Source organism: Medicago sativa, chromosome 3 (genome assembly GCF_051527215.1).
Source record: "Medicago sativa cultivar Bolivia chromosome 3, Bolivia_mono, whole genome shotgun sequence".
Taxonomy (NCBI): Eukaryota; Viridiplantae; Streptophyta; class Magnoliopsida; order Fabales; family Fabaceae; genus Medicago; species Medicago sativa.
In genome coordinates this window covers 98,214,946-98,237,403 of record NC_140751.1, presented here as the reverse complement: position 1 = coordinate 98,237,403, position 22,458 = coordinate 98,214,946, and the positions used below count along the sequence as shown (strand labels likewise).

The 22,458-nt window shown below is 31.9% G+C and overlaps 2 protein-coding genes across 31 annotated transcripts; both read left to right on the top strand.

Moving 5' to 3' along the window:
* The first annotated feature begins 277 nt into the window (after positions 1-277).
* On the top strand, positions 278-3,663 carry MEF21 (mitochondrial editing factor 21). Of its 9 annotated transcripts, none has more exons than XM_085756695.1 (5): positions 278-2,313; positions 2,398-2,446; positions 3,027-3,153; positions 3,258-3,368; positions 3,488-3,663. In XM_085756695.1, exon 1 carries the CDS (start codon positions 508-510, stop codon positions 2,122-2,124), a length of 1,617 nt encoding a protein of 538 aa, XP_085612821.1. In that variant the 5' UTR covers positions 278-507; the 3' UTR covers positions 2,125-2,313; positions 2,398-2,446; positions 3,027-3,153; positions 3,258-3,368; positions 3,488-3,663. The 9 variants fall into 9 exon arrangements, with proteins under 9 accessions (XP_085612821.1, XP_085612818.1, XP_085612823.1 ...); XM_085756692.1 differs by having other exon boundaries at positions 2,656-3,153; XM_085756694.1 differs by having other exon boundaries at positions 374-2,299; positions 2,656-3,153.
* Positions 3,664-5,882: 2,219 nt separating this feature from the next.
* LOC146942659 (uncharacterized) lies at positions 5,883-19,552 on the top strand. Of its 22 annotated transcripts, none has more exons than XR_015032816.1 (6): positions 6,822-6,954; positions 7,047-7,097; positions 15,263-15,337; positions 15,998-16,075; positions 16,214-16,271; positions 18,856-19,552. XR_015032816.1 is itself a non-coding variant. In XM_085756723.1 (2 exons), exon 2 carries the CDS (start codon positions 8,771-8,773, stop codon positions 10,286-10,288), a length of 1,518 nt encoding a protein of 505 aa, XP_085612849.1. In that variant the 5' UTR covers positions 5,883-6,954; positions 7,531-8,770; the 3' UTR covers positions 10,289-11,788. The 22 variants fall into 22 exon arrangements, 1 of the variants encoding a protein (XP_085612849.1); XR_015032813.1 differs by having other exon boundaries at positions 18,755-19,552; XR_015032811.1 differs by lacking the exon at positions 7,047-7,097 and having other exon boundaries at positions 5,883-6,954; positions 16,806-19,552.
* Positions 19,553-22,458: the final 2,906 nt, after the last annotated feature.

Here is a 22,458-nt window from a genome sequence, read left to right as displayed (position 1 = left end):
ACATGAGTGATAAACAGGTTCAGAATTTTATCGATAATAATCAAAGATTTTGGATTAACATTCAAAGAATCACATACAAACATTTGGCATTCCAAAACAAAGATGTTGAACTTTATGCCATATATAAGATAAGATATGGAGATCAAAATATGGATTATGAGAATGCTACTGTAGTATAGTAGTGTTAGACAAGTCAATCTCATCGGGATTACACTTTCTAATTCTATTATTGATGATCAAAGTTTCATATAAAATGGTCTTTTTTTTTTTGTTGACAATGGACCAATGGTCATTTAGTGTGCTAAGCCTTAAAGTAGAATAAATGAATGAAAGCATTTCCCTAAAAAATGTCATTCATATCACATACTAGAATAAGAACACTATGATTATCAAAAAAATAAGAAAAAAAAATCAAAAATAAGAACACTATGCAATCATCAAATAAGAGACATTGTGTTTATCTAATATTTTCTCAGTCTTTCCAGTATCATTCATAATTAATCATCAATGGCAACGATTTTCATAAGAGAACTCGAAAACCGTTACATCACTTCATTGAAAAACTGCTTCAAAATAACACAACTAAAGAAGATTCATGCTCACGTCGTAAAGCTTTCACTTTCACAAAGCAATTTTTTAGTCACAAAAATGTTGGACTCATGCGACAACATGGGTCACGTGAGTTACGCTACCTTGCTCTTCAAGCAACTCCTTCACCCAAATATCTTCACCTACAACGCTATCATCAGAACCTACGCTCACAATCACCACCATTCTTCAGCAATCACACTCTTCATCCAATTGCTCACACATTCAACAAATTCAGTTTTTCCAGACAAATTCACGTTCCCTTTTGTGATTAAATCATGCGCGGGGATTCTGTGTCACCGTCTTGGGATGCAGGTTCATGGGCTAGTTTACAAATTTGGGGCTGATTCGCACTGTATAACCGAGAATGCGTTGATTGATATGTATACGAAATTTGGGGATTTAACCAATGCGTGCAAGGTGTTTGAGGAAATGGGTCATAGAGATGTGATTTCTTGGAATAGTTTGATATTTGGGTATGTGAAATTGGGGCAGATGAATAGTGCAAGGGAACTGTTTGATGAAATGCCTGTAAGGACAATTGTCTCTTGGACGACTATGATAACTGGGTATGGGAGAATGGGGTGCTATGGTGATGCGTTGGATGTTTTTCGGGAGATGCAAATGGTGGGTATTGAACCGGATGAGATTAGTATTATAGCTGTTTTGCCGGCTTGTGCACAACTTGGAGCTCTTGAGGTTGGAAAATGGATTCATATGTATGCCGACAAAAATGGGTTTTTGCGGAAGACTGGTATATGCAATGCGTTGATTGAAATGTATGCCAAGTGTGGTTGCATTGATGAAGCTTGGAACTTGTTTGATCAGTTGGTTGAGAAGGATGTGATTTCTTGGAGTACCATGATTGGAGGGCTGGCTAATCATGGGAAAGGTTATGAGGCAATTCAACTCTTTGAAGAAATGCGTAAGGTGCGAGTCGCTCCTAATGAGATAACATTTCTTGGTGTTTTGCTGGCTTGCTCTCATACTGGCTTGTGGGATGAGGGGTTGAAGTATTTTGATGTTATGAGTGCGGGCTATCATATAGAACCAGAAATTGAGCATTATGGTTGCCTTATTGATCTTCTTGGTCGTTCAGGACGCCTTGGTCAGGCTCTTTACACAATTTCAAAGATGCCAATAAAGCCAGATTCAAGGATATGGAACTCTTTGTTAAGCTCGTGTAGGATTCATCGCAATCTTGAGATTGCTGTCATTGCGATGAAACAACTCATGGAGCTTGAGCCAGAGGAATCTGGAAACTATGTTTTGCTTGCAAACATATATGCAGAACATGGCAAGTGGGAAGATGTATCAAATATTAGGAAACTCATAAGAAACAAGAGGTTAAAGAAAACCCCGGGGAGTAGTTCGATTGAGGTCAACAATGTGGTTCAAGAATTTGTATCATCTGATGACTCAAAGCCATTTTCACAAGAGGTCTTTTGGATCCTAGAAGGGCTGGCTTTAAATCAGACTAGAACAAATGACTTGATGGAACCCGTAGAAGAAGATGATGATAAAAGTTCACTGTAAACTGTTACTGTTCTTGTGTACTTCAGCCTTTGGTAGTGCTATAGGCACCTTTGGTCGGGTTTGGAAATGGTGGGACTGCCAAACCAAAGAATATGACGGTAACTAGAAGCATGAAGGAATATCTGATGCGGCAATGCTGGAGGTTGACGTGCTTCAACCTCTAGTATAGAATGATGTGAGAAAATCATGGTACATACTTATAGAAAAATTTTGGTTGTAGGTTTTTTATTAAGGAATAACTAGTATTTACTCCATCTTAATTATTATATGTAGCTGTGTACAGATCCGAAATAGAATTGGTTACGAGAATCACATATGCAATGTAAGTATTCTTTCATCAAAATATTTTTTGCAGTTACCATAGTCAAGAAGTTTGTTTTGATAAAGTATGGTACCGAGTTGCATTATTTTGAAATCAAATATGATGATTGGAATTTTAAAAAAAAATGGTTAGTTTTTTTTTCTTTCTTTTTCTAGACTGCTATGTACCTGTCTTTATGTTGATTTGTTCTGCTTTCTCTTTTAATTCAGAGAAGAATGGTGATTAATCCCCACTTATGTTACAAGTAAATCGACTTGCTAAGTTTAGCTATAATAGATTTGTATGTGTATATATGTCCATGTGGGGTTTATTCATAGATCTGGGAACTGAGCAGAAATGTTCCTTTCAACGCTTTTCAATGGTGTTATTATATATTTGGAAAGTTTGGACCAAGCTTATTTGATTTTCCAAAGAGAAATAAATACTGCCCATTCCCTTGGATCTTGTTTTCGAATTTGGACGACAGCTTTTGTTATCTGTAGAGTGTTGAATGTCTCTGGTTAGGTGCTTTCACAAGTCTAGTGCTATGGAGCTGGTTGATTTTGCACTGCATTTGATAATCAGAACCATATTGCCACAGTTCAGATGCTTTCACAAGTCTAGTGCTATTGAGCTGGTTGATTTTGCACTGCATTTGATAATTAGAACCATTTAGTTCATTGTTTCTACAAGGCATTATAGAGCCTCTGAGATGATCTTATTCTTAGGTAACTGAATATGAGTCTTTGACTAGCTGATTCATTTCAAATGAGTATTGCTAAGTTTATGTAGTAACATCTTTTAAATGTATCTCGTTGACAACATGTTGCAGAGGTGCAGAAAAATAATTCAATCTGGGAATTGGGATCACAACTAAGATGGCCTGAAGCAGCTGTCTCAAGGGAGAGCCTAAATGCAGTGAAGAAGCTTTGGTTATTTTAAGGTTGGTTTAGTTGTTCTTCCCTATCAGTAGTTACTGGGCTTCATCTAAATAAATAAATATATTAATGTGTTTGTGTGAGTGTCTTAACGTGTAATGACCAATTATTATTCTGTATGCAGGACATTATATCACGTCACGTAGAGTCCTCAAAAGTGCTCCTGACTTGTTACATGGCTTATTAACATATCGTCCTGCTGAACGTATTTGTATTTGTTATTTATTATAGTTGCTCATTCTTTTTTTCCACCTGTTTATTTGATATATAAGTTTCTTTACTCATTCTTTGTTTTTTCAACCAACCGTTTTAACCAACTGTTTTTACATTTTATTTTTGGATAGAAAAATTAAGAAGTGCTCGTGAAGAAGGTTAAAACTGAAAAAACTACCAAGAGTAGCACTGATATTTTTGAATGTATAACCAAATTCGTTGGATATTTTGATAGCTGGTCTGAGATGGCACTCTGGTGTGCAATGCTCTTTGTGAGATCACTAGTGTGTGACCTGCGCCGACACATGGATTTATATATCTTTTATCGAACAATGTAACTTGAATCACAAGAATGAATAATTACAACCGAAAATAATTTCTTATACCACAACGACAATAAAATCACGATATACATTAGAAGACATAACATAAATATTACGAAATAAGTATGAAAATTACAATGGATTAGGGTGTTAATCCACCTATTATCCTTGAGCATCTTCTCAATCAAACTTCAAAGGTTGTCATGACAACCAACAAAATTTTATCCGCTATCTTGCAAGGTCTTTCATTACAACACGAACCGGAAAAAACCAAGTCAGCATCCCACTTTCACACAAAACTTTGTCACAAATACCAAACATAAAAAGATCATCTTATTCAATAGCAACAATTACAAAAATCATGACAATGATTTAATCTATGTTTCTATCAGAACAAATGGTAATAATTCCTACGTAACCTATTCTTAATTCTTCAATAAGGAACAAAACAGTGACAAGTAGAGTGATGCATATAAGAAAACGTTTAGTCATTTTGAAAGTATTGATAAATATTCTGAGAATGATATGAAAATTATGAATGAAGGTGAAGTATTTATAGAATTAATTTTGTAAAGTGTCAGTTACATTTACCGTTATTGTTACCGTTACTGTTACCGTCAATTTTACTCTTCAGGACCGTTGGTCAATGAGTAAAATACTCTGTGTTCCACCATCTAAGCTTTTGAAGAAAATAATCATTAAAAACAAAATTAACATGCCTTTTATTTCATTGGGTGTTTTCCAAAACATAAGACTAACCAATTATTTAGCTGGCTTAATAGTACTCGAAAATTAAAAACACCTCAAATTAATATATTAATCAAAGATGAATTAAGATGGGATTGGATTAATGTATATAACATGCATCAAGATAAACAAAGATAGTTTAGCAACTAAGATAATATAGCAAACTTTTAATTGAAAACCACAAATATATTACAACAAATACACACACACCCTTACAAATAGAATTAGAAAACCAATCACATGAAGAACCAGGATAACCACATAAACATGCAATCACCCAATGGAAAATACCAACACCGTGATTGATATTCACTTTAATAAAACTAAGGGTCCTTTTAGTTTGGACCAGTCATAGTTTGGGTCCAACTTGGACCAGTAAAATGACCTGCTACTATAGGTTTGAATCCGGTTAAAGAATAACTGCACACCAATAGTTCAACGTATAGTAACAACACCTTATTCTCAATATAATTAAAATCTAAAAAAGAAAAACACGGTCTGTTTCCAAAAAGAAGTCAAATAATGGAAGGTTGAATAAAGTGGGTTGCCATCTTCTAAATAATTGTTGTTTAAACCTCATCCCTTCAATTGTGTTGGTGCAAGAACCTGCCTTATAAACTTGTTAGTCACAAGCTTCTTACACTCATCTTCCATGGCACCTCACTCTCCAACAAAAGTAAGAGAATCAAAATTAGTTTCACAATAAAAGTCTGAACTCCATCTCTACCAAACCCTTTTCAATTGAAATCTGTGTGGCAAGAACAATAAAAGAGAAAAACCCATGTATGGCAAAACCCCAATATTTGCTTCAATCATAACAGGTCCAGTAACCCTCGTTCACCTTCACCTTGTCATCTACTAATGATCACTTTGATTGTTGTTGGATGAACCACAACAAAGTTTCTGGAAAAAAAATGTATTAAAGATATTCAAAGTAAAATGCAATAAATATTTATAGAAATGTACCGTAAAATGCAGTAAATATTTATAGGAATGTACTGTAAAAGCCACAATTTTATACAAAAAGAGCAATGAGAAGAAATTTTATATTGAAATGTAAAAGCCACAATTTTATTTGTGCAAAAATAAGCCACAATTTTATAAAAATTAAATAAAAAATTATAGAAATGAAAAAGCTACAATCTTACAAAAAATAATTGATTTTATTTCACCATTTAATCGAGTATAAGCTAGGCCTGCATTTTTGTGGCTCATTTTCATTACATATATTAATCAAAACCCTTATATAAATGGAGCTATTTCAAAGCAACTGTTTCGCTGATGTGGCATTTTGTGGACAATTTAGAGTTAATTTTTTTGTTTAAAGTTTTTAATAGGGAGTGGCCCGCTTAATAACCCATCATTATTTCTAAGAATAGGCAAGTACACCTAATTAATATTTTTAATTCTTGATTTGGCCATTTAAGACCAGGTGATCTGCACTTCTCACCAAGTGGATGATCAGCCTGTGTGGATTGTCAGAAGGCGGCAGAGGGCAGAAGGTGTGGAGTTTAAAAAATTAGACTTATATCCCTCGTATAAAGCCTTTCTATGTTAAGCCAGATTAACCTTCCCCGTAAAAAACAAAAATGTAATCATTGCAATTCAATTCCCTTACCTTCTCCATATAAAGCCCGAGAAATTTTAATTATTTATTCTTGACAATTCATTCAATTGCATCTCCATCCTACTTGAACCCTTATCATGCCATCCAGCTGAAACCCTTCATAGTTTGCTAGCAGTTTGACAAAATTTACATGATCTAAAATTGATGATACAGGTGGTACAATAGAGTATAAAACCAACAACTTTTCTCATTGGGACGTCCAATTCTATACAAGATATGTAAGATTCATTCATATTTATTTATGTCATTCTCCATTTGTATATTCAATAGCATTATCCATGTAATTTCTTGCCTCTTTGTCTCCAATCCGTAGGATTCCATAGCAGCAAGTTGAAGTTACACCAAAACAACACAACAATTAGAATATTTCACATAAGTTTAAAATTTATTTTGAAAGGATATATGATTAGTGTGAAAGAAAAATTGAAACTTTTAATTTTTATGCAACCAAGGTGTAAATGTAGTTTAACAAAAAGTTCTACATAATTGAAGTTTGGAAGCATGTTTGTGGCATTATCTCATGCTTTGTAAGCAATTTACCATAGCAGTAAATTGAATTGGACAAAAGGATCATATGATATGTTGGGTGAGTATATGATTACCTTGATCATGCAAGTGGTGAACTCTAAACAGGAAGAGCTACTCATCAAATTTCAGGTGCTTTCTTCCCATAAATAACAGGTCCTTTCTTCTCTCCTTTATGCCATATTCTCTCCTTGATGTAATCCTTTGTTATCTTTACCACAATCTCCTATATCATTGTAAAATTTCAGCATTGTATCAGTAAGAAGGCACTTCTAAAGAGGGTTTGAAGTGCTAGAAATGTGAGTATTGTGCGTTGGGGCTTAAAAGTAAAAGTATTATGTTCCAAATGTTTTGCATTGTGTTTCTTTATTATGTTGCTAAAATGTGTTTCTTTATTACTACCAATAAACAATTTGGGCAACTTATCAGTGTTTTCTAATGATTAAGTAATCAGCAGGATTGAGTGGGCTGAAAAAGAAATTTTACCCAAGTCCCTACACAAGATTCAAACTGAAATCTTTCAACATCATGTAACATTAATCTTAGATCATGTCAACTTAATCTTGCATCATGAAATCTTTCAGAATGAAATTTAAATATGATCTATGGATGTAAACTCAAAATAAAACTAAAACTTCACTAAAAATATACCAAATTGGTACTTTTATTACCTCATGTCAGTTATGCAGTTTAGCACTCTCATGGTTTAATTGTGAATATATGCCTTGACAGGAATACTTTGGTTTTGATGATTGACAAAACAAGTCCTAGAAGAACAAAGATGCAAAAAGCGGAAAAGAAGATTCAAGCTTTCAAGTCTTGGATTTTATTTTTATTTGTATTAGAACTTTATGTAAGTAGTAGAAAAAGCTCTCATGAAAATAAATCACACACTCACAATGATTTTCATCTAAAGTGATTTTACATGAAAATATTTTTTGCATGAAAAGTCATATTTTATTTTGGAATTTGCATAATTATTTTGAACATAAAAACAACGTTAACATGCATTTGATTTGAACTCTATTTTTGGAATAACATGACTCTACAATGATTTATGTCTTTATGACTACAAGTTGACCGAGTTATAATACATTGTTTCATTTGGTAATAAATCATTTTCATACCGTTGGAAACATTTTGTTATGTATTAGTGGATTTAAAAGATTCAGCCTATTATTCATTTATAAGCAACGGCTAGTTTCTTTATGTTAAATGGCAATGACTATTTTCATTAAGAGTCCAACGGCTGAATTATTTTCAATGCATCTCATATCATTTTTCACTATAAATAGGTGCATTGTTTTAGGTCTTGGAACAACTCTCTTTTGCACTTAACATTGTCAAAAATATTATTCATCACTCTCATTATTTTCACACTTGCTAATTTATTTTATTGAGAGCTCTTTTATACTACATAGTTTATCTTGTAGTTCTTATGCTTCAATTTGTTATATCTACACATTTGGTGTATTATTTAATTATTGTAACTCTTATTTGTATTGGGTGCTATCCCAAGGTTTCAAGAGAGGTGATATCTCTTGGTTTTAGAGACTCTTCTACAAAGGATTGTTTTGTTTGGAGAGTGCTCGTTATTTGTAAAGGTTACCAGCTTATCCTAATTAAAAGCTAGAGCAGTGAAAATCTCAAGGGGCTTTTCCTTGGGGACTAGACTAGGCCTTGTTGTTTTAGGCCGAACTAGTATAAACTTCTTGTGTCTTTTCTCTCTTCCCTTATCTCTTTTATTTTTTGTTGTTATTTATTTTACCTTAACATCTTTATTTTTCGCATTTATTAAAAACTTCTATAAGCACTTTTTTTCTACTTTGGTTGAAATATTTTTTAGTGCTTATTTTTTAAAACTTTCTAAAGAACGCAATTCACCCCCCTCTTGTGTGTTTGAAGTCACTTGTTCAACAAGTGGCATCAGAGCTTGAACTCTTGTTAAGGACTAATCGTCTCAAGAGGCAAGATGACTTCAAACAACAACTCCATAAATTGTCCCCCATCTTTCAATGGTGAAGGGTATGGTTATTGGAAAGAGAGAATGAAAATTTTCATTGAGGGAGTTGATTGTGATATTTGGGATGCTATTGAAAACGGTCCATTTATTCCCACTCATTTAGTCAATAATGTTGTGATGAATAAACCAAGATCTCTTTGGACCAAAGATGAAAAGAAAAAGGTTCAATATAATTTGAAAGCTAAGAACATTATCACCGCTTCATTAAGCATTGATGAGTTCTATCGTGTATCAAATTGTACAACCGCTAAGAAAATGTGGGACACCCTTAAATTGACCCATGAAGGTACTACCGAGGTCAAAAGGGCTCGAATGAACACATTGACTCATGAGTATGAATTATTTAGGATGAAATCGGGAGAAAGCATCCAAGATATGCAAAAACGATTTATCCATATAATAAATCATCTCAGAGCTCTTGGAAAATCTTTCAATAACGAGGATTTAATTAATAAAGTTCTTAGATGCTTGAGTCGAAGTTGGCTTCCAAAAGTGACCGCGATTTGTGAATCTAAAGATTTATCTTTTATGTCTTTGGCTACTTTGTTTGGAAAATTGCAGGAACATGAGCTTGAATTAAATCGTCTCATTGATAGTGAAGAAGGTGAAAAGAAAAAGAAAGCTCTTGCTCTCAAAGCTAGAATCGATGAAAGAACTTCCTTCAATCCAAATTGCAACAAGTGTGGTGAAAAGGGTCACATAAAATCCAATTGTCCTTTAAGTCAAAAGCGATATACAAACGGAAAGAAGGCTTATATCGCTTGGGATGACAAAGATACAAACTCATCTAATGGATCGAAAAATGAAGTAGCATATTCATGTTTCATGGCAAATCATGAGGAATATGAGGTAAACTCTATTGAATCTGAATATGACTTAACTTATGATGAGTTATTTACTATTTGTAAAGAATTAAATGATGAGTCAACTAAGCTTAGAAAAATTGTTTCTTCCTCTAAGAAAACTATTTCTACTCTTGAATCAAAAATTGATATTTTAAATAAGGAAATAGAAATTCTTAAAGAGAAACAAGTTTTTGTAAGTGAAGTTTCTTCTTGTATCTCTTGTGAAAATAAAAAGGAAAATATTTTAAAGTGTGATGATTGCAATATTTTGAAAATTGAAATTGAGGATTTGCAAAACACACTTGCAAAATTCACAATGGGAAGAGAAAACTTGAACATCATTTTGGCGAATCAAAAGGGAACTTATAATAAAGCCGGTTTGGGCTATCATCCAAAAAATCATGAAAAACTTTTTAGAAAATTCTTTCGTCCAAACAAAACATCAAGTTCTCCTTTTGTTAAATGTTTTTATTGTGGAAGAGAAGGTCATACATCCTCTATTTGTAATTTAAGAAAGAACAATGATATGAATGGTAAATGGAAGTGGATTCCAAAGGGCACTTTGCCTAATGCTAACTCTCAAGGACCCAAAATGTTTTGGGTACCAAAAGCGAAAATTTGATTTTGTTTTGTAGGTGTGCTTGAAGGCCAAGAACTAAAATTGGTACAATTATTGATGCTATTCAAAGCACATGAAAGGGGGGAGAAAAAGAAGTTCTCCTATTATTACAAGAATATTGGTTATGCATCATATGGTGACCTTATCAAAAGTTCTTCTCAAAAATGAAATTGCAAATTCAAGAGAAGCAAATATGGTTTACTCTTTTCACTTAATTCTTTTTTGCTTATGCTTTAAATTTTCTTGAATATATGCCTTGCCAAGATTATTTCTTTCCGGCTTTTTGATAATGCCAAAAGGGGGAGAGTTATGTGATTTGCATGTTTCAGGGGGAGTGGATTTTAATTGTTTGCATATAGTGAGGGGGAGCAAAATTTGCAGATATCTCTGTCATATATTTTATTATTTGATTATTATTGTACTAACCCTTTTATTGAGCAAATCACTCCAATAGATGTTTGTCATCATCAAAAAGGGGGAGAATGTGAATATATGCCTTGACAGGAATACTTTGGTTTTGATGATTGACAAAACAAGTCCTAGAAGAACAAAGATGCAAAAAGCGGAAAAGAAGATTCAAGCTTTCAAGTCTTGGATTTTATTTTTATTTGTATTAGAACTTTATGTAAGTAGTAGAAAAAGCTCTCATGAAAATAAATCACACACTCACAATGATTTTCATCTAAAGTGATTTTACATGAAAATATTTTTTGCATGAAAAGTCATATTTTATTTTGGAATTTGCATAATTATTTTGAACATAAAAACAACGTTAACATGCATTTGATTTGAACTCTATTTTTGGAATAACATGACTCTACAATGATTTATGTCTTTATGACTACAAGTTGACCGAGTTATAATACATTGTTTCATTTGGTAATAAATCATTTTCATACCGTTGGAAACATTTTGTTATGTATTAGTGGATTTAAAAGATTCAGCCTATTATTCATTTATAAGCAACGGCTAGTTTCTTTATGTTAAATGGCAATGACTATTTTCATTAAGAGTCCAACGGCTGAATTATTTTCAATGCATCTCATATCATTTTTCACTATAAATAGGTGCATTGTTTTAGGTCTTGGAACAACTCTCTTTTGCACTTAACATTGTCAAAAATATTATTCATCACTCTCATTATTTTCACACTTGCTAATTTATTTTATTGAGAGCTCTTTTATACTACATAGTTTATCTTGTAGTTCTTATGCTTCAATTTGTTATATCTACACATTTGGTGTATTATTTAATTATTGTAACTCTTATTTGTATTGGGTGCTATCCCAAGGTTTCAAGAGAGGTGATATCTCTTGGTTTTAGAGACTCTTCTACAAAGGATTGTTTTGTTTGGAGAGTGCTCGTTATTTGTAAAGGTTACCAGCTTATCCTAATTAAAAGCTAGAGCAGTGAAAATCTCAAGGGGCTTTTCCTTGGGGACTAGACTAGGCCTTGTTGTTTTAGGCCGAACTAGTATAAACTTCTTGTGTCTTTTCTCTCTTCCCTTATCTCTTTTATTTTTTGTTGTTATTTATTTTACCTTAACATCTTTATTTTTCGCATTTATTAAAAACTTCTATAAGCACTTTTTTTCTACTTTGGTTGAAATATTTTTTAGTGCTTATTTTTTAAAACTTTCTAAAGAACGCAATTCACCCCCCTCTTGTGTGTTTGAAGTCACTTGTTCAACAAGTGGCATCAGAGCTTGAACTCTTGTTAAGGACTAATCGTCTCAAGAGGCAAGATGACTTCAAACAACAACTCCATAAATTGTCCCCCATCTTTCAATGGTGAAGGGTATGGTTATTGGAAAGAGAGAATGAAAATTTTCATTGAGGGAGTTGATTGTGATATTTGGGATGCTATTGAAAACGGTCCATTTATTCCCACTCATTTAGTCAATAATGTTGTGATGAATAAACCAAGATCTCTTTGGACCAAAGATGAAAAGAAAAAGGTTCAATATAATTTGAAAGCTAAGAACATTATCACCGCTTCATTAAGCATTGATGAGTTCTATCGTGTATCAAATTGTACAACCGCTAAGAAAATGTGGGACACCCTTAAATTGACCCATGAAGGTACTACCGAGGTCAAAAGGGCTCGAATGAACACATTGACTCATGAGTATGAATTATTTAGGATGAAATCGGGAGAAAGCATCCAAGATATGCAAAAACGATTTATCCATATAATAAATCATCTCAGAGCTCTTGGAAAATCTTTCAATAACGAGGATTTAATTAATAAAGTTCTTAGATGCTTGAGTCGAAGTTGGCTTCCAAAAGTGACCGCGATTTGTGAATCTAAAGATTTATCTTTTATGTCTTTGGCTACTTTGTTTGGAAAATTGCAGGAACATGAGCTTGAATTAAATCGTCTCATTGATAGTGAAGAAGGTGAAAAGAAAAAGAAAGCTCTTGCTCTCAAAGCTAGAATCGATGAAAGAACTTCCTTCAATCCAAATTGCAACAAGTGTGGTGAAAAGGGTCACATAAAATCCAATTGTCCTTTAAGTCAAAAGCGATATACAAACGGAAAGAAGGCTTATATCGCTTGGGATGACAAAGATACAAACTCATCTAATGGATCGAAAAATGAAGTAGCATATTCATGTTTCATGGCAAATCATGAGGAATATGAGGTAAACTCTATTGAATCTGAATATGACTTAACTTATGATGAGTTATTTACTATTTGTAAAGAATTAAATGATGAGTCAACTAAGCTTAGAAAAATTGTTTCTTCCTCTAAGAAAACTATTTCTACTCTTGAATCAAAAATTGATATTTTAAATAAGGAAATAGAAATTCTTAAAGAGAAACAAGTTTTTGTAAGTGAAGTTTCTTCTTGTATCTCTTGTGAAAATAAAAAGGAAAATATTTTAAAGTGTGATGATTGCAATATTTTGAAAATTGAAATTGAGGATTTGCAAAACACACTTGCAAAATTCACAATGGGAAGAGAAAACTTGAACATCATTTTGGCGAATCAAAAGGGAACTTATAATAAAGCCGGTTTGGGCTATCATCCAAAAAATCATGAAAAACTTTTTAGAAAATTCTTTCGTCCAAACAAAACATCAAGTTCTCCTTTTGTTAAATGTTTTTATTGTGGAAGAGAAGGTCATACATCCTCTATTTGTAATTTAAGAAAGAACAATGATATGAATGGTAAATGGAAGTGGATTCCAAAGGGCACTTTGCCTAATGCTAACTCTCAAGGACCCAAAATGTTTTGGGTACCAAAAGCGAAAATTTGATTTTGTTTTGTAGGTGTGCTTGAAGGCCAAGAACTAAAATTGGTACAATTATTGATGCTATTCAAAGCACATGAAAGGGGGGAGAAAAAGAAGTTCTCCTATTATTACAAGAATATTGGTTATGCATCATATGGTGACCTTATCAAAAGTTCTTCTCAAAAATGAAATTGCAAATTCAAGAGAAGCAAATATGGTTTACTCTTTTCACTTAATTCTTTTTTGCTTATGCTTTAAATTTTCTTGAATATATGCCTTGCCAAGATTATTTCTTTCCGGCTTTTTGATAATGCCAAAAGGGGGAGAGTTATGTGATTTGCATGTTTCAGGGGGAGTGGATTTTAATTGTTTGCATATAGTGAGGGGGAGCAAAATTTGCAGATATCTCTGTCATATATTTTATTATTTGATTATTATTGTACTAACCCTTTTATTGAGCAAATCACTCCAATAGATGTTTGTCATCATCAAAAAGGGGGAGAATGTGAATATATGCCTTGACAGGAATACTTTGGTTTTGATGATTGACAAAACAAGTCCTAGAAGAACAAAGATGCAAAAAGCGGAAAAGAAGATTCAAGCTTTCAAGTCTTGGATTTTATTTTTATTTGTATTAGAACTTTATGTAAGTAGTAGAAAAAGCTCTCATGAAAATAAATCACACACTCACAATGATTTTCATCTAAAGTGATTTTACATGAAAATATTTTTTGCATGAAAAGTCATATTTTATTTTGGAATTTGCATAATTATTTTGAACATAAAAACAACGTTAACATGCATTTGATTTGAACTCTATTTTTGGAATAACATGACTCTACAATGATTTATGTCTTTATGACTACAAGTTGACCGAGTTATAATACATTGTTTCATTTGGTAATAAATCATTTTCATACCGTTGGAAACATTTTGTTATGTATTAGTGGATTTAAAAGATTCAGCCTATTATTCATTTATAAGCAACGGCTAGTTTCTTTATGTTAAATGGCAATGACTATTTTCATTAAGAGTCCAACGGCTGAATTATTTTCAATGCATCTCATATCATTTTTCACTATAAATAGGTGCATTGTTTTAGGTCTTGGAACAACTCTCTTTTGCACTTAACATTGTCAAAAATATTATTCATCACTCTCATTATTTTCACACTTGCTAATTTATTTTATTGAGAGCTCTTTTATACTACATAGTTTATCTTGTAGTTCTTATGCTTCAATTTGTTATATCTACACATTTGGTGTATTATTTAATTATTGTAACTCTTATTTGTATTGGGTGCTATCCCAAGGTTTCAAGAGAGGTGATATCTCTTGGTTTTAGAGACTCTTCTACAAAGGATTGTTTTGTTTGGAGAGTGCTCGTTATTTGTAAAGGTTACCAGCTTATCCTAATTAAAAGCTAGAGCAGTGAAAATCTCAAGGGGCTTTTCCTTGGGGACTAGACTAGGCCTTGTTGTTTTAGGCCGAACTAGTATAAACTTCTTGTGTCTTTTCTCTCTTCCCTTATCTCTTTTATTTTTTGTTGTTATTTATTTTACCTTAACATCTTTATTTTTCGCATTTATTAAAAACTTCTATAAGCACTTTTTTTCTACTTTGGTTGAAATATTTTTTAGTGCTTATTTTTTAAAACTTTCTAAAGAACGCAATTCACCCCCCTCTTGTGTGTTTGAAGTCACTTGTTCAACATTAATAATCTTCCATTTTCCTTTCAAGTTCTCCCTCAACTACAAGCAGTGCATGGTTGTCCAATAAGCTTTTATACTGCACTATAAAGGACTTTGTAGGAAGGTAAACAGAGAAAGTGATTGATAATGAAATGAATATATTTATGCATAGAGATAAAAGACATCAGGCATCCAAATAAACCAAAGGTTACATAGAAAATTTTACTAGCATAACCATTAACATATGATTCTAAACTTAAGAAGTGATTTTAATAATATCCAAGCTTGCAAAATCTTAGAGCAGCAGATTTTCATCAATAAACATAAGCAGTGATATATTGCAAAATATATTACAATACAATGAATTAATCAAAATCCAAGTTAGGCAAGGTTTGAACAAGATTATTAAAAAATACAAGCTTATGTCTTTCATAACATTGAACTTATCAAAGTACACAGCAGAGTATATACCCAACTATGACATTTGTGGTCAATTTCTCTATTCCATTCCAAAGATTATGAATCCTTTCATCTCTTCTTGATCATTTTCTTTCTTTAAAGCATTCTTTTTCTATGCAATCTGTCCAATAAAGAAGAAAACTTCCACTTAAATACTTTATTCATAAAAATATGTTATAACTAAATCTGTAGAGAACAAAAATTACTCATAAAGAGCTATATCTACACTTATATTGTTGGACATGTATATGTTATAACTATTGATTCAATTGCTCCTACAATGAAATTTTTACTATACATTTTCAATTGCTTGATTGTCCTGCAGGTACCATGAAAGATTAGATATGAGATCTTGCCATGAAATGACTTGCTCTTTCTACAACTTAAAAAAATGAAAGTATTGGTGAGATTGCTTACTACATCTAACTATACTATTTAACCTATTTAACATCTTCATTTTCTGATTTTTGCATATTCAAAGCTATTCATCAGATTTCAAATATACATCAAATTTCAATTATCATCCTATTCATTTATGCAGATGGAAGCCCGTATTATGAAGGCATATGATAGATCCTCTCTAAATTGACAAGTTTAAGGTATAACATCTTTTTTGGACAGATACTGTTAACTCTCTCTTGGTGATTGATTTCACATTTATCTTTTTTCCTACAAGTTTCCTCCCCCGAATAACCAAATCACCTAAGACAATACTCTACCATCTTTTCTACATTGAGAGTTACCTCTATTTTATCTCTTAATAATTATATTTCTAATTATACTTTGTAATTGTCTTATGCAAAGACTCATCATTCATAACATTCTTAGTGAAAAACAGAGTTATATGGCTAAATATGCATGTGTGCGTGCGTGTATGCGTATATTATTCAGTGCAAAAACATGACATGCATTATCCTGTTCTCCATAAAACAATCAAAAACCATATTCAAGCTAAAAATAATAAACTTTCTTTAAATTCTTAAGAACAACTTAAAGTTGAATGATAAAGTGAATGAATGAGAGAGAACTCAAAAGAGGAAAGCCAGTATTTTGTTTATCTAAACAAGAGATCAAGTTTTACACAATTGTTTTCATTTTTTTACTTACAGTGATACTGTGTATTTGGACAGCAGCCCATAACCAAACACTTTGACAGTTTCTCAAAGTGTTTAGATAGCAGCCAGGCAAGCATGTAAGCAAGCATGTCAACAGCAACATGATCACCCGCAAATTTTTATAGATTAAGAAAGTAGTATCAGCCATAAGATGTCTCGAGAAATTATGATTTAAACGATGTTACTAAATATTTATCTAAAATAAAATTAATTTTTCAACAAGCAATTATAACATATGACGTTACCATCTTACTTATCTTTGTAATACAAGCAGCACAAAGCCAAGAGCGAAACAAAGTACAGTATTAACAAGACTTTTAAAAAAACAAAAGTAGCACAAAGCCATATATCAAAACAAATCAAAAAGCATATCAAGTTATTCACAAGTTCTATTTGTCTTTGTAATTTTCTTGAAGACCAAAAAATCTCAATTGATAAAACAATTTCTACTTAAATCAAGTACAACTTAGATACGCATATTAATGCAAAAAAGAAAAGTAAAAGGTTTGACATGAAAAATGGTTACTTTGAACACAAGGAATTCACCCAACTGAAATTTACAAAGGAATTAGAATATTCAACATGTCATAGTAAGTTTAACCATTTCTCCCACATCAAAAAAAAAAAAAACAAAAAAAAAAACTTTCTTCAAGAATATTGCAACAAAGAAGAGAGAAAAAAACTTAATATGAGGGTAAATCATTATCATTAATACATACTAATTCATTTCCAAGTTCAATGGCAGTATCTTGATAGCTACTCGCAAGGACTACTTCCACAAAAACACCCACCCTCTTGAACTTTGTCTCATTATTTGTCTTCATTCGTATTTGATAACCTGCTAAAAGTTTCACAAAACAAAATTTAGAAATACTCATGGTAAAAAATTGTAAATGTTTTTAGCCAAAAGTAATTGAAAATAACACAACAAGATTTTTACCTCATGAAAGTACTTCCATTAAATTGTCGGGGTCAAAAAACTCTTCATGAATGGCAAGCGCATCTACCAAAACAATCTGATCTGGCATGTGGTAATCAGATCTGGCACGTGAATTTATTGATTGAACAAGAGTTTGCATGTCATATTTATATACAAATGGTGTTGTATTGCAAGCTACAATGCACTAACTAACAGCTAATGACTATTAAAATATTGTATGGTACTTACAGTTTAGGAAAACACAATGAACTAGCTAGCTAAGACCATATCCTCCTGCCACACACACACATCATGAATGACACAATGGACAAAATGGTGATCTTCCTAGCAAAGCGAGATGGCATGATAAGCTTGTGAAGACATTCCAATATGTTTCCAAGCTTACAAACCCTGGAAGCCACTCACCCATATATATCCTAGAGGTTCACAAGCCAATTAGTTAAGTATAAAATTCAACCCTAACTACATAACCTAATTTGAATCAAGCATAAAGAAATGCATTTCATCAACAAAAAAAAAATATTAGAAGTATGAAATGCATACAGTGAGTAACTCAGTTTTCCACCTACCATTATTTTCATTCTACAGATTTATTAAAAGAAATTGAAGATTAAATCAATTTTTCGATGCCTCTCAAATATCCAATTACAAACCAAAATACAAGTAAGTCAGTAAAACTAGCAAATCATAAGGTTGTTTTTAATATTTTCATACCTAAATCATACCAGAAGTTATATCTAAGTCAGTGACTAACCAAAGTTTGACATCATTACTTTTTCTTACTAATAATAATTTCACCTTTTTTCCCTTTCTATTATATATTGTAGTGTTACATAACCCAATAACACTCATAGATTGATCAAGGCATTGAATGTTTTATATTGAAAGACATGATTTAGTGTAGTCTATTCTTATACAAGATTTTACATTGCTAAAAAAATCTGCATTATGTATCTTAATTTTGACTCTCTTCCTGTAAGCATTGGTTCGACTCTTAACCTCAAAATCTTGGAACAACCGATTTCAGATTTCAAGGACTGGCTTACTTATTCTATTATTAATTTAAAAGAGGAAGTTCTTATTCAAATAGCTTCCGTTGTTTATAATATTTGGCAAGCTCGTAATCAGAGCATTTATGAAGGGAAATTCGTACCTGAGGAAGACATTATTCAGCGTTCAAGTAGATGCGTTAGTGACTTCATTCAAGCTAACTCTCCAGATCTGGATCTTAACATGCAACATCATCCTGGACAGCATCTTTCCCGACCGGTGCGTCTCTGCCGCTGGATACCGCCGTAAGCTGGGACTTTCAAAGCTAACAGTGACGCGAACCTTCAAGTTTCCGGTTGGTGGGGATTAGGTGCGATTATTCGTGATGCTCAAGGCTTGGTTCTTTCTGCTGCTACTTGGAGGACGCGAGGATCTGAAGATGTAATGATAGTGGAAGCTTATGCTCTTCTTCTCACACTTCGTTTTGCCGTTGAATGTGGTTTCAGAAAAATGACTTTTGAAGTGGATAGTGAGAAAGTGTTTCGTTTGGTTTACAATGAGAAGAATGAAGATAGATCATATTTAGGAGAGATTATACATGCAATCCGCAACTTGCAATGGCATTTTGACAGCTGTCAAGTTAGCTTTTATCTCTAGGAAATGTAATAACATGGCTCATACTATGGCCCAATTGGCTCATTCTAGCCCAGATAGAGTCTGGTTAGAAGAGATTCCCCCAGAAGCTTTAGGGGTGTATCTTCATGATATTTTGAATTAATAATGTTCAGATTACTTTCAAAAAAAAAAAATAATAAATTCCTTTTAAGAGACTAAACTGCCATAAACTACCAAAAAGTAACTTCAATAAAATTATACATAAACCAATTATTCTTATGACAAAAATTTGTATGCAAAAAGGATCTAAAATGCTTAGACTTGGGCAGAGAGGAAGGATATTATTTGATAAATGAACAAAATAACAGTACTTTTGATACCCAGCAGAAATTAGAGACAAAAATAATAATATTAATTACTTTCCAACTTTGGAGTTTCTAACACAAAATAACTTTATCAATGGTGTATTTACAGTCTAAAATGGAAAAAAGGGAGGAAAAAAGTCTTAAGTGCTCCTCTATGTTGGAGAAGCAATTTCAAAGAAGGTAAAACATTGAATAGATATTAGCAAACTAATATTCGATGCTAACATCATATCCTTGGTTTGATTGAACATGGGTTTTGACATTAATAAAAAATAATCCATTTTGATGTTATAGGAGCTATATAAGAACCTCTTTACTTGAGTGTCATATAGTGTACACTCTTTTTTCTTCAGCGTTCTGTCTCTGGAACATCAATTGTGCCAAGAACAATATCAAAAAAATTCTCTTTATAGCCAATCCATAATCATGTCACAGAATGAATAAATCAGACACGTTATACTCTTTTACAATTTTAAAAAACTAGAAAATAAATTTTGAAATAGAAGTTGCTTTTTTATTGATGGATTATCCTTTCCCTTCAAATTCAAAAATCAGTGAAGACACAACATAAATTCATCAAGAATGTGTTTTTAAGTGACCCGCAAAAAATACCTTAGAATAAAACCCTACTTTTATAGGTCTGAGCACGTGTTCTGATAATACCCGCAAATTTAAATGGGTAAGGGTACTATACTGCCCATCCCCGCAACCCCGCATATACATATTATTTATATAATATCATAAATAATTTATTGGGTTAATTATGTTTCTAGTCCCTATAAAATGGCGCCTTGTAAGTTTAGTCCCTACTTAATTTTAATAGCATTTTTAGTCCCTAATTTTGTTTTTCTGCACTGAGTATTAGTCCCTACTCAATTCAAATTTGTTTAATTTATGCTTAAACTCTTAAATTTTTGAACAATTTTTTGCAGACATGTTTAGAACATTACTAAAAGTTCGTCCGCAAAAAATTATCGCAAAATTTGATTTCTACATCCAGATTTTATTACTTTTTATCTTTAACTTTTGTCGTTTTAAAAAATTCATATTTAATTCATTTCATGTCAGAAAATTCTAAATTTTAGTAACGAACCTTTCATAGTGTTCTAATCTTGTCTCAAAAAAATCGTTCAAAAATTTAAGAGTTTAAGGATAATTAATCAAACTTTGTTTTAGCAGGGACTAAAATTATAAGTAATTTTTTTTTTATAGGGACTAAAAATGCTATTAAAATTAAGTAGGGACTAAACTTACAAGGTCGCTATTTTATAGGGACTAGAAACATAATTAACCCTAATTTATTTACTTTTGGTGTATGATTAATTTATTTATTCAGATATTTGAGCCTAAACCTAAACCTAAACCAAAAATCTTCTTAATACAATAACAACTTCATCATGCCGATGTACAATTTTTTTGGGATATTTTGGATGTTATCTATTTGACTAAATACTACGATTCGTAACATTTTATGAGCTAATTTTAAAAAATTTGAACCATAGTTTTATTTCAATTGTGATGTTTTTATTGTCTTTTCATATTTGAAGTGCTGGTAATGGATGCAGGTATGGACACTTAAGTACCTATAGGGTATGGGGAATGACACTAAAGTTATTGCCCACAAGGGTACGGGCACGAGTACGAGTATTTTTTACAAATGTGGGTATGGGGAAGGTCACTGTAGTACCCTACCCATAGGGTATACCCATTGTCATCCCTACATGTTTTTGTTGAAAAAAAATCACTATAAAAATGTTTTTTAAAAAATCACTATAATGATGTATATATAAAAAAAATGGAAACAATGTATTATAAGATATGTACCCAAAAAAAATTATATCTAAAATAAATAAAGGGTTAATTATGTTTTTGGTCCCTACAAAATTGCGACCTTGTAAGTTTAGTCCTTACTTAATTTTAATAGCATTTTTAATCCCTACAAAAAATTTCTGTACTCAATATTAGTCCTTACTCAATCCAAATTTGTTTAATTTATGCTTAAACTCTTAAGTTTTTCAACAATTTTTTACAGGCGTGTTAAGAACGTTATTAAAAGGTCCTCCGAAAAAAATCTCGCAAAAATTTGATTTCTACGTCCATATTTTTATTACTTATATCTTAAACTTTTGTCGTTTTAAAAAATTCATATTTAATTTATTTCATGTTAAAAAATTATAGATTTTAGTAAATGAACCTTTCATAGTGTTCTAAACTTGTATAAAAAGAATCGTTAAAAAATTTAAGAGTTTAAGGATAATTAAACAAAATTTATTTTAGCAGGGACTAAAATTATAAGTAAATTTTTTTTTTGTAGGGATTAAAAAAGCTATTAAAATTAAGTAAGGACTAAACTTAGAAGGTCGCCATTTTATAGGGACCAAAAACATATTTAACCCATAAATAAATAAATACTTTTGATTCATAAGTGTAGTTCAATTTTGTGTCAAAAAAAAAATAGCGTAGTTCAATTTGTAACTATCAGAGACATTATGTGCATAGTCTGGGGTTGAAGCACTGATTCCTCACTTCTCCACACTTAATATGTGTGAATTCAGTCACTAGACTGCTTGACCAAAACATAATAATTTAACCCTTCAATTCTAAAGAACGGTCTCCACTAATTCAGAGTTTGACTAAAAGGTAATTAAAGTTCAATTATAAAAAGATGGTTACTAAGGAAGGTTTTATCCAAAAATAAATAAAATTAGGAGTTAATTGTTGGTAAATTTTAGAATTGCCTACATGAAAAGCTAATTTGGAA

Coding starts and splice junctions, on each gene's coding strand:
- MEF21 (XM_085756697.1), top strand. CDS start 508: ATGGCAACGATTTTCATAAGAGAACTCGAAAACCGTTACATCACTTCA.
- LOC146942659 (XM_085756723.1), top strand. CDS start 8,771: ATGACTTCAAACAACAACTCCATAAATTGTCCCCCATCTTTCAATGGT.